Source organism: Mytilus trossulus, unplaced genomic scaffold (genome assembly GCF_036588685.1).
Source record: "Mytilus trossulus isolate FHL-02 unplaced genomic scaffold, PNRI_Mtr1.1.1.hap1 h1tg000210l__unscaffolded, whole genome shotgun sequence".
NCBI lineage: Eukaryota > Metazoa > Mollusca > Bivalvia > Mytilida > Mytilidae > Mytilus > Mytilus trossulus.
This window is the reverse complement of record NW_026963310.1, coordinates 1083641-1097292: the sequence shown is the minus strand read 5'-3', so window position 1 is coordinate 1097292 and position 13652 is coordinate 1083641. Positions and strand designations below refer to the sequence as shown.

The 13652-nt window shown below is 35.7% G+C and overlaps 1 protein-coding gene across 1 annotated transcript; it reads left to right on the top strand.

Annotated features, from left to right (window-relative positions):
• Positions 1-615: 615 nt before the first annotated feature.
• LOC134700925 (craniofacial development protein 2-like) lies at positions 616-1533 on the top strand. Its single transcript, XM_063562075.1, has one exon. The coding sequence runs from the start codon at positions 616-618 to the stop codon at positions 1531-1533; it is 918 nt and encodes a 305-aa protein (XP_063418145.1).
• The last annotated feature ends 12119 nt before the right edge of the window (positions 1534-13652 follow it).

Sequence of the window (13652 nt, the reverse complement as noted above, 5' to 3'; positions counted from 1 at the left end):
ACTCACTCATCCTCTTCGTGCCTGTCAGCACATAAGGCCTCAACCAGTACTCGCCACATTTGCCTGTCTTTTGCCTTCTTCTCAATCTCCTTCCAGGTTTTCCCAAGGTCTTTCATCTCTGATTCAATCATTCTGCGCCAGGTCTCTTTTGGCCGCCCTCTTTTTCGTCTACCATCAGGTGTCCATCTCAAAGCAATCTTGGTGATATCCTCATTTCCTTTCCTCAATACGTGGCCAATCCAACGCCATCTCTTCCTTTTAATATCTGTTTCAATACAACACCGACTAGTTTTGTGGTACAGGTCTTTGTTGGAAATAGTATTGGGCCAGAATATCTTACAGATCTTCCTCAAGCAGGTGTTATGGAATGAGGAAAGCTCTTTCATGTCTGACTTGATAATTCTCCAGCATTCTGCCCCATATAGAAGGACTGACTTGACATTGCTGGTGTATATTCTGAGCTTTGTTTTCAGACTGATTGACCTTCTATTCCATATGGGCTGTAGTTGGCAGAATGCATATCTGGCTTTGCTTATTCTGGCTCTTATATCTTTTGCTGTTCCATTGGTGTTACTTAGCATGCTTCCTACTTTAGCATTCATTACCTATGCCAAAATGACAATGATACAATGTTATGCACCAACAAATGATGCAGATGATGAAACAAAAAGAACTTTTTATGAGAAACTCCAAAGTATAATCTGCAAAACACCACGACATGACATCCTTATAGTCTTAGGTGATATGAATGCTAAAGTAGGAAATGATAACTTAGATAGAGAAAGAGTTATGGGCAAACATGGACTTGGCACTATAAACGAAAATGGAGAACTACTTGTAGATTTTTGTGGAGATAACGACCTTGTTATTGGAGGTACACTTTTTCCACACAAAAACATCCATAAAATCACATGGAACTCCCCAAATGGTCGTGACAAAAACCAGATAGATCATTTGATGATTAACGGAAGAAGGAAAAACTCACTTTATGACGTGAGAGCTATGAGAGGAGCAGACTGTGGTAGTGACCATCACTTGATTTGTGGTAAAATTAGACTGAAGCTAAGAAAAGCAGTCAAGAATAGAACCAACAAGAGGGAAATATTCGACACAGTCAAATTAAAACAACCTGAAATTCTCAAGAAATTTAAGATCGAGTTAAGAAACAGGTTTCAAGTCTTGGAAAACCTACAAGACCACAAGCCAATTACTGTAGAAAGCATAGAACAGGGATGGAGTAGGATTGAAACTGTGTTTAAAGAAACATCAAGAAACACTCTAGGGATCCGACAACGTGAAAGGAAGAAATGGATAAGTGATGACACATGGACTAGCATTCAGCAGAGAAAAGACATAAAGATAATATTGAACAGCACAAAATCAGAACGAATCCAAACTACTCTAAGGAAAGAATATTCAGTCAAGGACAAAGAAGTAAAACGTAAAGCAAAAGCAGATAAGGCATTATACCTAGAGACACTTGCTAAAGAAGCAGAGACAGCAGCTTCTAAAGGAGAACTTAGCAGTTTATAAAATCACAAAAGAATTAAGTGGTAAGCACATGAGCTCCAGTGTACCATGTAAGTCCAAGGATGGTAAAAAACTAGCCTCAGAAAGTCAGCAACTGGAGAGATGGACTGAACACTTTAAAGAAACATTGAATGCTGAACACCAGGCAGATGTTCCAGTTATAGAACAGTTTGGAATGGAACTAGACATCGATATTGGGGAAGTATCAATGGATGAGATCAGGAAGGCTATACTTAGACTCAAGAACGGGAAGTCACCTGGCTTATATGCAATAACAGCTGAAATGCTTAAAGCAGACATAGAAACTAGTACAACCATGTTTCATGAACTGTTTAAACATATCTGGAGGCATGACACTATTCCAAATGATTGGGCAAAGGGTCTTATAATCAAACATCTCAAGAAAGGAGACCAAAGTGACTGCAACAACTGGCGTGGCATAACTTTGTTGTCAGTACCAAGCAAGATACTACTGAGAGTACTTTTAAACAGAATAGATGACGCTATAGATGAAATTTTGAGGAAACAGCAGGCAGGGTTTAGACCAGGAAGAGGATGTATCGACCATATATTTACAATCAGAAATATAATAGAGCAAAGTATAGAGTGGCAAAACAAACTAGTCCTTAATTTCATTGACTATCGTAGAGTCTTTGACAGTATTAAAAGAAGTTGCTTATGGGCCATCCTTAAGGCATATGGTGTACCTTTTAAAATAATCACCTTAATACAAGCTTTCTACAACAACTATGAATGCTGTGTATTACATAACGGTCAACAGTCAGAATGGTTCCAAGTAACATCTGGAGTACGACAAGGTTGTGTAATTTCTCCTATCTTATTCATTACAGCAATAGATTGGTGTATGAGAACAACATTGGGTAATGAAATCACAGGCATCAGATGGACCATGAATTCTTTTCTTGAGGATTTAGATTTTGCTGATGATATCTGTCTACTATCCAGCAACAGAAACAACCTGCAGAACAAAACCACCAGACTGAATGAAACAGCACAAAGTATAGGACTGACTATAAATGAGAAGAAGACCAAGCTCATGAACATCAGCAGTAACACAATACAACCAGTGAACTTGGGACATAACATCATAGAAGAGGTGGAGGACTTTACCTATCTTGGAAGCATGCTAAGTAACACCAATGGAACAGCAAAAGATATAAGAGCCAGAATAAGCAAAGCCAGATATGCATTCTGCCAACTACAGCCCATATGGAATAGAAGGTCAATCAGTCTGAAAACAAAGCTCAGAATATACACCAGCAATGTCAAGTCAGTCCTTCTATATGGGGCAGAATGCTGGAGAATTATCCAGTCAGACATGAAAGAGCTTTCCTCATTCCATAACACCTGCTTGAGGAAGATCTGTAAGATATTCTGGCCCAATACTATTTCCAACAAAGACCTGTACCACAAAACCAGTCAGTGTTGTATTGAAACAGATATTAAAAGGAAGAGATGGCGTTGGATTGGCCACGTATTGAGGAAAGGAAATGAGGATATCACCAAGATTGCTTTGAGATGGACACCTGATGGTAGACGAAAAAGAGGGCGGCCAAAAGAGACCTGGCGCAGAATGATTGAATCAGAGATGAAAGACCTTGGGAAAACCTGGAAGGAGATTGAGAAGAAGGCAAAAGACAGGCAAATGTGGCGAGTACTGGTTGAGGCCTTATGTGCTGACAGGCACGAAGAGGATGAGTGAGTGAGTGAGTGAAAAGCGTTGACCGTGCGTACATTTTTAGAATGAAAGTAAAAGTTTAATAATTTTTGAAACAGAAAGTGAAGTTAGATACTTTTTTTTTAAATGTCCCCTAAATTTTGATGAATATGAGATAGATATATATAGTAAAAAGCAAAAACACAAAAATACTGAACTCCGAGGAAAATTCAAAAAGGAAAGTCCAAAATCAAAAGACAAAATCAAAAGTCCAAATACATCAAACGAATGGATAACAACTGTCATATGCCTGACTTGGTAGTCTACAGTTATGCTGAAAATGTGAACATAATGGAAATAACTTTCACAGTCGACGCATTGGCAGAATTATTTCAAGTTAAATTAAAATAAAAGCACCAAAGTGAAATAAGATGGTGCCATAAAGTCCCATACCTTATGTGAATATCGCTAATTAAGCAAATCAGACTCGCTGTGCATTTCTCACATTATGTTTTATGTTACAAATGCAAACTAAGACAAAGATACGTCAGATTAAAATGAGAGGTTTTACTGAGGGGGATAGGACCTTTATCGGGACTCCGGGATCGGGTGTTTTTAAGCTCGGGATTTCGGGATTGACCATTTCGGGATCCGAGAATTCTTGTTTTCGAATTTCGGGACGTCGGGATTTACTTTATTTAAATTCGGGACCTCGGGATTTCGTGTTTTTAAGCCCGGGATTTCGGGATCAGGACCCCTCCTATCCCCCCTCTTTACTATATGTATTACGATACTTAGTTCTCATCATCCATCGAACTATGTCACCTTATACGCTTCGTGATATGTGATATTAAGGCTGTGACATTAATATGAAATATATGACAAGACTGGTGATTGCAATAATAGTATTTGTAACTAATCAAACGTTGATTATCTTTCGTCCCTCTTTTATCGTAGTTATTTGTCTGTTTTGTCTTTTTATTTTTTAGCCATGGCGTTGCCAGTTTCTTTTCAATCTATGAGTTTGATTGTCATTCTGGTATCTTTCGCTCCTCTTACATCAGATATTTGTTAAATCCGTAATCTCTCAAAGTAAAAGAAAGAAATCCCTCATAACTTTTTGATAGGTTTTCCCATTTGTCTTATTCAAAATATATGAAAACGGAACCCATTCAGTGATTGTTAATCGCAAGCTTATTATCGTTCAAGTTTCTTTCAGAAGTTAACCGAGCACGCCCCCCCCCCCCCCCCTTTTTTTCTCTCTTAACTGGATCTCCTCACATACAACCCTTAACAACAAAAACAGTATTACATTGTCCATGTTTTACACGCATTCGAATGTAGTGAATAGACAATGTCTTGACAACAGTACACCATGTGTTTTAATATAACAGATTAATGCAACTATCGGTTAACGTAGTTATATAACTGTGAAATCAATTTATTTCATTGAAACCAATGCAAAATCAGCAGACTCATCGAAACAACATTTGATACAAAAATTTAATAATACTTTTTGAATCTTTCGCTCTCAATAATGACGACTTCAGTGTGTGCAATCCCGTACATATCAGGCCCGTAGCCAGGAATTTCCAAGGGGAGGTTCGTTGGACTCACAAACTCCACTTTACCAGTCACAAATCGAACAGAACCTTGACTTTAACAGTGCTCATGTGTTTCCCCCCTGGCTACGGGTATGCACATCAACCTAGCGGCTGAGTAGTTCTTTATAACACCGCGTGTTACAACCACATGCTCCGCAGGGCGCAGCTTTATACGACCGCAGAGGTCGAACCCTGAACAGTTGGGGCAAGTATGGACACAACATTCATGATTGATACGACTCTGAATTTAGATTGTGATGACAGTGACTTGCTTGTTAGTGTTGCTATCCACCAATTGCAGTTTGTTTTATAAAATCAAAGTGTTCAACTGGTCAGAAATTTGAACTAACTGCTGTAGAAAACCAGTCAAGTAGTGAAAGTGCAAGGTGATAAAATAAATTATCGCTATTTTGTGCATATTTCCTTTGATCTTTTTTTGTGATAATTTTCATATGCTTCTCGCTTGAGATGGAAAATTATTGCTTGAAACTAAGGAGGCCACGTGGAGTTGCTAACGAAATTGACAACGTCGTCATAGGTAAAATAGCGATAAACAGATTATCATTGGTCATCTCAACTCGATTGCTTTTCTCACTTTCGCTGTACCAGCTCAACGAGAAAATCAATCTCGTGGAGATAATCAACGATAATCTATAAATATACTTAATGATGTTGTGGCAAAATTAGTTTATCAGTTTGTTTAGGTATATAATAGTCATTTCCATGCTGAAGGAAATATTATTATTTTGAATTGCTATAAAAATGTCCAAACTAAGCTTTCATAAAGTTTTTCTTTCTATAAGTTTTCTATATTCATAAGAAGCAGACATTATGTGAATTAAAACATTACATATTCAGTAAAATGTTAGGAAGTGTCCATGGGGAGATAATATTTTTTTTCTTTTAAAGTCTTTATTCATAAGAATAATATTTTAGGTTATCTCCCCATAGAAACTTATCAATAGCAGATTGTTATTTCACTGGATATAATATGATGTTTTTTTATTAAAATGATATCCGATTCTTATGAATATAGAATACTATAATAATGACTACTTTGGCATGGAAATGACTACAATATACCTATAGTCCAGTCAAACTAAGATTTAACCTCAAACTAATTGCAACAGAAAATGTTTTAGTTCTAATCTATAGCATTATGCCCTTTATATACAGAGAAAAAAGTCCCATAAAATCTAACTCGAGAAAAACTCAAAATCAGCATTTTTAATTTCCTATGGAAATTAACATTGGAAGGGGAGATAACTCTTGCAAAAATGAGTCTTTTTTTGTCAGTTTTTGGTTGTTTTTCTTGAAATTTATGTAAAGTATGATACTTTGGTGGGGTTATAAGCTAGTATTTGACTAACTTATGTAATCTTCTACTCATGAAATGCACAAAACAAAATTGTTATGGGTAGTTTTATATTTCAGTTTTTTTTCATTGAAGAAATTGCAAATTTGAAGCTTTGTAACCATTTTGAAAAAATAATGTGAAAATTTGGTATTGTTTATATCTGTATATTATACTTTTTTAGCAACTTACTTATCTAAAGAAACTTTAAACCACAAAAAGAAGAATACATGCTCAATTATTTTTTATTAAATTTGAGATTAATTAATTAATGAATTACGAAATCTAGATTATAGCTTGATAAAATATATGAAAACACCATTAGAGTTGTTTGTTATACTCTGAAGACCGCTGAAATATCAAGAATCAATACATTCTGGTAAATAGAAGCGGTAAATTTATAATTTTGTATCAATTTTTATTGATATTTCTGCCTTTTTTGCAAGAGTTACCTCCCTTTCCAATGCAAATCTCCATAGGAATTTTAAATGGTGATTTTTTTAATCTTCCTCAAGTTAGATTTTATGGGACTTTTTTCTGTGTATATTTGAGGTATAATGCTAAAGATTAAAACTTAAATATCTTCTGTTGCAATTACTTTCGGGTTAGGGTCAAATTTATGCTAGATTGACTGGACTACTATACAAACTGATACACTTATTTTGTCACAACGTCATTAAAGTGAAGTTAGTCTTATAGGATTGTAAGTATGTTTTATTTTTTCACCTTGCACTTTCACATTTTGTTCAATATTTTAACCAGTTGGAACAGTTTGGTTTAATTAAACAAAATTGCAATTTGGTCAAAATTTTGAATGAGTTGCAATTGCTGAATAGCAACACCAACAGTCAAATCACTGTAAATAGTTGAAACAGCATAGGTTTCTGACACAGAATGAATGTGGTCTAATGAACTTGAAAAAAAATTGTTTACCTGTTATGGTCCAATATCCAAAATCTAATTCGATACTGCAGTCAGCTATTTTACTATGCAGATAAAACTATACCTATAAATGTTAGCTTTATACGTCAATGACCTCAACCTACCTATAAGCCCCGTCTTCTTACCGGAACTAGGATTTTTGTGGGTAAAATCCTTGTTCATGAAATATTTACACTTACCTGCCTCCTTAACTAATTGCAATTTCCCTCTACTTCCCTATACGTTCGTCGAGTTTTTTAATATAAATACGGTAATACCTCCAGTTATCTCCCTTACGAAGTTACGTAACTCTTCAGTTTCTCGAGACCAATATTAAAATATTCCTCGAGAGGGGAGGAGGGCGGGTGAGGCAGGTAAGTGTAAATATTTCATGAACAAGGATTTTACCCACAAAAATCCTAGTTCACTTCAATATTTCCACTTACCTGCCTCCTTAACTAATTGCAAAAGAATTTGCAGCCCTACTTAAGGAGGTGGGAAAGGAATTAAATAAGGAATTAAAAAATCATATTCACCTATTTCTGTCTTCCTCTCTTGAAAGAATCCAAAATTGCTGAATTGGCAAAAATGGACTGGTGGTCTGGAACATCCTTCAAATAGAATGAAGTGAAAGTAGTTTCAGATGTTCAGTGAGCTGCTTTTAAAATTTCTTCAGCTGATACACCACAAAATAAAGCCCATGAAGTAGAGAGTCTTCTTGTATCATGTGCTCTTACTGTTTTTAAAGTGTCTTTATCTGCATTTTCATATGCATATCGCACTGTATTAACAATCCATCTTGCAATAGAATCCTTTGAAGCTTCTTTATGATGGTTCTTTTGATAAGTAACAAACAGTCTGTTTGATATCCTTATAGATTTTGTTCTATTTATGTAAATCCTTAATGCACGGCAAGGGCATAGTTTTAAATCCTCAGAATCAGTTGCATAAGAATTAAATGAAGGAATGAATAATGGCTCCCAAGGCCTATTCAAAGTCTGTGTTTTTGCAAGAAACTGCATATTTGGTAATAGTTTAATTCCATTTTTTTCAAATCTAAAATGTCCATCATCTAATGATAAGCTATGAATTTCACTAACTCTACTGGCTGATGCAATAGCTACTAGAAAAGCTGTTTTGAATGTTAAAAACTTTAATTCAATTGAATCTAAAGGTTCGAAAGGATGTTTTGTAAGCATCAATAAAACTAAAGGTAAATTCCAATTTGGAGTCAATTGACGAATTGGTGGATTCATATTAAATAATCCTTTAATCAATGATGATAACTCAGAACTATTTGAAATTTCTAATCCATTATTATGAATCAAAGCTATGGCTGACTTGTAACCCGTAATAGTCTGTGGTTTGCATTTTCTTACAGTAGAAAGATATAAGAAAAATTCTGCTACTTCTGGTATAGTTGAAGAAGTGGAACTGATATTTTGTTCTTTACACCAACTGTCATATATTCTGAGCCTTGCATCATACACTGTTTGAGTAGATGTTTTTCTGGCATTTGCCATAATTTCTGCAGTTTTTTCAGAAAATCCTTTTGACTTATGGCGCAATTTGATAATTTCCATGCCACAAGATTCAATGTTTCTGGACTCTGATGAAATATTTGTATTCGATTGTGAATTTGTTAAAGCAGATCTGGCAGAAGTGGTAGTTTTATTGGAATATCTATCATTAGATCCAATATCTGAGGATACCAAGATTGTCTTGGCCACATTGGTGCTATTAGAAGAACAACTGTCTTTTCTTCTCGAATCTTCTGTAATATCCGAGGAACAAGGATTGGAGGAGGAAATGCATATGCATATGCCGCTCCAATTTACAGTTAGAGCATCTACTTGAAATACTGCTATGTCTGGAACCGGAGAGCAATAAACTGCTAACTTTTTGTTCTGAGCTGTTGCAAACAGATTTATACTTGGAGTTCCCAGTCTCTGAAATATCATATTTACTATCATATTGCTGAGTGTCCATTCTGTCATTTTGAAAAGATTTTCCCCCCTTGAAAGAGCATCTGCTAGAAGATTTATCTTTCCCGGAATGTGAACTGCACGGATAGTCACTTTGTTCTGAATACACCATTGATAAAGGTCCCAAGTTAGGTAACACAGTTCTGGCGAATGGGTTCCGCCCTGTTTGTTGATATAACTTATCACTGTTGTATTGTCCGACCTTATCAAAATATTCTTGTCTTTCACGATCTGTACAGCTTGTTGAAGAGCTAGGTGTACAGCCTTCAATTCCAACCAATTGATATGTTTTAGTTGATAAGACTTTGGCCAAATTCCTGATGTCTGCCAAGTTCCTAGATGAGCTCCCCATCCTAGTTCTGAGGCATCTGTGATCAATGTCAATTGAATTGTCGGCTCCTGTAAAGGCATTCTTTTGAAAATATTTGTCCGATTTGTCCACCATCTTAAATGTACTGTCAAGCTCATTCGTACAGGAATGAACTGATTTAATGGTTGGATGTTTGGCAACCATAGTGCTAACAAATAAAGTTGGATTGACCTCATATGTAATCTTCCCATGGGTATTAGGTAAATGCATGAAGCCATCAGACCTAGTAATTTTAAAATTACTACTGCTTGAACCTGTTGACTGTTTAGTAATGCATGTATTATTTCCAAAAAACTTTGAAAGCTTGTCTCTGTTGGTGTTACTATCCCTTTCTCTAGATTGAAAAGGGCTCCCAAGTATTCTATATGTTGGGTTGGTATTAAGTTTGACTTTTTCTGATTTACTATAAGTCCCAAATCTTGAACTAGACGGAGTACAAAATTCATTTGCTTTAAAAGAGCTGTTTTGTCTGATTTGCTGATCAGCCAATCGTCTAGATACATGAATATCTGAATCATTAATTTTTGTAGGTATGCTGCTAATACAGCCATGATCTTTGTGAATACTCTTGGGGCAGATTTGAGCCCGAATGGCATTGCTCGAAATTGGTAGCTGTGACCTAGAAATCGGAATCTCAGGAATTGTTTGTAATCTGTGTGAATTGGCATGGGATATGAAAATATGCATCTGCTAAATCCAGTGTTACTGCACAGTCTCCCTTTTTTAAAGCCTTCATAATAGAATGGAGTGTTTCCATCTTGAAATGATGAGGCACTACTATTTGGTTTAGAGGTTTTAGATTGAGAATCGTTCTCAGACCTCCTTGTCGTTTTGGAACTACGAAAACTGTGCTGTAATAACCAAAGTTTTCTTGCCCAACAGGAACATGTTCTATAACGGTTTTTTTCTAATAAAACACTTATTTCTGTTAAAATGACCGACTCGTGAATACCATATCTTGGAACACTTGTCTCTTTTATGTTTAAACATGGATGACTCATAAACTCCAGTTTTAGTCCTTCCAGTAAAGTTTCTAAAACCCATTGATCTCCTGTGATCTTTGTCCACTTCCTGTGAAACATTAGCAAACGTGCCCCTACCTGGGGACTTATATTTACAGTTTGTACAAGGTTCTATGAACTTATTTCCTTGGAGCTGGGATACCTTTTGGGCTCCCAGCTGCTTTCCGAAAAAAATTTCCTTTCCTTGAAATATTTCCTGGACGAAAATTATCTTTGTTGGAGTAAGTGTTAGTTCTGGCAACTTTAGCTCCACTCTCAGAATTATCAGAATAATCGCCTTTCCTCTTTCTGTTAAAGTCATTTACCTGAGTGCGATCATCTCTAGACTTGTTAAAGTTCTTGCTATAACTACCAGCATTATTGTAAACATTCTGGGTTTCTCTAGCATCCCGTAAATTTTCTGCTGATGTATGCAGTGTGTCAAAGTATTTTCCATTAAAAAGTTGACTGCCAAAAACGGGCAACTTTAACAACTTCTTTTCTGTAGACTTACTAATGAAGTTAACATTTTTCAGAAAAAGTTTTCTTCTACTTAATACTGAATTTGCCATGATTCTGCCTGATAAATCGGCCATACTTCTAAAGCAATAAATTAATGCTTTACGTACTTCAATTCTATCATCCTCACAAGTTGCCTCATCTAAAAAGGCAGAAATCATAGTACCATATGAAACTGCTCTAAAAAGTGCTCTGGCAGAATTGTCCATACGACGAAAATCATTATCTAATTCTCTGTGAAAAGGTGGAATACCAACTCCAGATTTAAAAGAATTGCCTTTATGACCAATAGGTAGCCCTTCCTCAATATTGTCATCTAACTTAGGAGGACTACAGAAAGCTTAAAATCATCTTTCTTAACCATGAAAGCCTTATCATCCCTGCCACGAACAGCTCTGTTTTTCAAATGACCAGAGATAGCTTCCTTTTCTACAGATTTGACCATGTCAATAATTGTTCCTTCCAAAGGTAATTCAATTGCCGATTTTTTATCATTCTTGTCAGGATTTAGCCTTGCCGAAACAAAAGGACGTTCCTGCTGAGTCTCTGAAGATTCAGGTTCTATATTTAGAACCGTTGCCATTTTATTAATAATTAAATCCACTCAATTGGATCAGAAGCCCCAGGTGCCCCTTCTGGCACCTCGACTGGGGTGCATGTAAACATTTGACTAGATCGTGGGGATGCAGACCCATCAATCTTTTCTTCTGGATCAAGATACGAAATTTGATCTTGATCAACATTTGTCATTAAAGACATCTGATCGTCATAGCTTTTGAACTTGTCAAAATGTGGCCTTTGGTTTGGCAAAGTTACAGAACTAGGCTTTCCAGGAGGTTGAACTTCAAGAACATTAGCATTGATATCAATCAATTTCTTTTTGAATAAGTTTTGTATTTGTAACTGTACCTGTTCTTGTACAATGGCCGAAATATCGACCATACAAGTGCTGTTGTCAGGTGCGTTTTCAGTGACAGTGTCGTCATTTGAAGCTCCGACTGCCGCCTCCACAGGTGGACTTATGTCTTTGAAATCTGTCAACCCATCTACAGACAGGTTGAGACAGTTTATTCAATTAATTGTCTTCTGAACTTTTTTCAATCATTTTCATGACCACACTCCGATGCTCCTTCGTCCAATTTTTACAAATTTTGCATGGGAATGACTCGTTACAAATACGATGTTTGTAACATTCATCGTGCTCATCCAACGTATTCATCCTGTCCGGACACTTTACACACTTCTTAAACCTATCATCCTGTTTCTCCATCTTACGATACAACTCTTAAAATCCAAATAAACGTACAGGGAAAGCCACACATGTGCTTTAATGGCTGCCGCTGAGAGAAACTGAAGAGTTACGTAACTTCGTAAGGGAGATAACTGGAGGTATTACCGTATTTATATTAAAAAACTCGACGAACGTATAGGGAAGTAGAGGGAAATTGCAATTAGTTAAGGAGGCAGGTAAGTGGAAATATTGAAGTGAACTACTGTATTTCATCAACGTCACATCACAACCATGACGTGTAGTAACAATTGTCAAACTTTTTGAATTTAAACTTGTCTTCAAATTGGTAATTAATATACATTGTACTATGTTCATTTTCCCTTTCTAATTCCTTACATGTCAATGTCCTACCGTCACTAGTCATAGGGAAATACCCCAAAATGGTTTTCCAAGAGGGGAATTCTAAATACTTTTTTTTAACAATATTTGTTACATATTTTATTTAATTTTTTATCGATTTCAGTATAAAAACTATATACATATAGTGTCTTGAAATATGAAATTTATTTGTATTCGGCACGAAACAGGGCAAATGCTCATTAGAACCTCGCATTTCCCCCGTTTCTAAGCCTCATACAAATAAATTTTATATTTCAAGACACTAAACTTATATTGTCTAATCAAAAGGCCATGGATGGATTCAGCATATCAAAGAATCCCAAGAATTCAATTCTGATTTTTTATTTTTGACCTCAATGTGGACAAATTCAATGACAGGGCCAAAAATTCAGAAATCTAAATATATTGTTAGATTTAGTATACCAAAGAAATCCACATTTCATTTTTGTAGTAAACAAACAAAGTTGATCAACTTGAAAACTGGGCCTATGATAAATTAGACGTGTCGAAGCGCCCCTTCTCAAAAAGATGAAAAAATTTGCAATTTCAATAACACATGTGGACACAAACATGATGGTAGTCTCACATATCAGCTGAAAGTTTGGTAATTTATATGTAGATAGATGTTTTTGTGTTCGGTTAAATTGTCCCCTTTTAAAATTGTTATACGATGACTGATGTACCCATATTTTGACTGTTTATTTAACACATCATGTAAATATAATGGAATTTGATGAGACTGTTGTTAAAGTGAGAGGGTTAGCGCTATAGAACCAGGTTTAATCCACCATTTTCTACATTTGAAAATGCCTGTACCAAGTCAGGAATATGACAGTTCTTGTCCATTCGTTTTTGATGCGTTTTGTTATTTGATTTTGCAATGTGATTATGGACTTTCCTAATGGATTTTCATCTGAGTTCAGTATTTTTGTGATTTTACTTTTTGATTCACTTCTACGAGTCTTTGCATCAGAAATAAACACATTTCTTCTAAAGACAGTTGTTTTCATGATACAGCCGTTACATTCTGTTCATATTTTATGATAGTATGATACTTAAT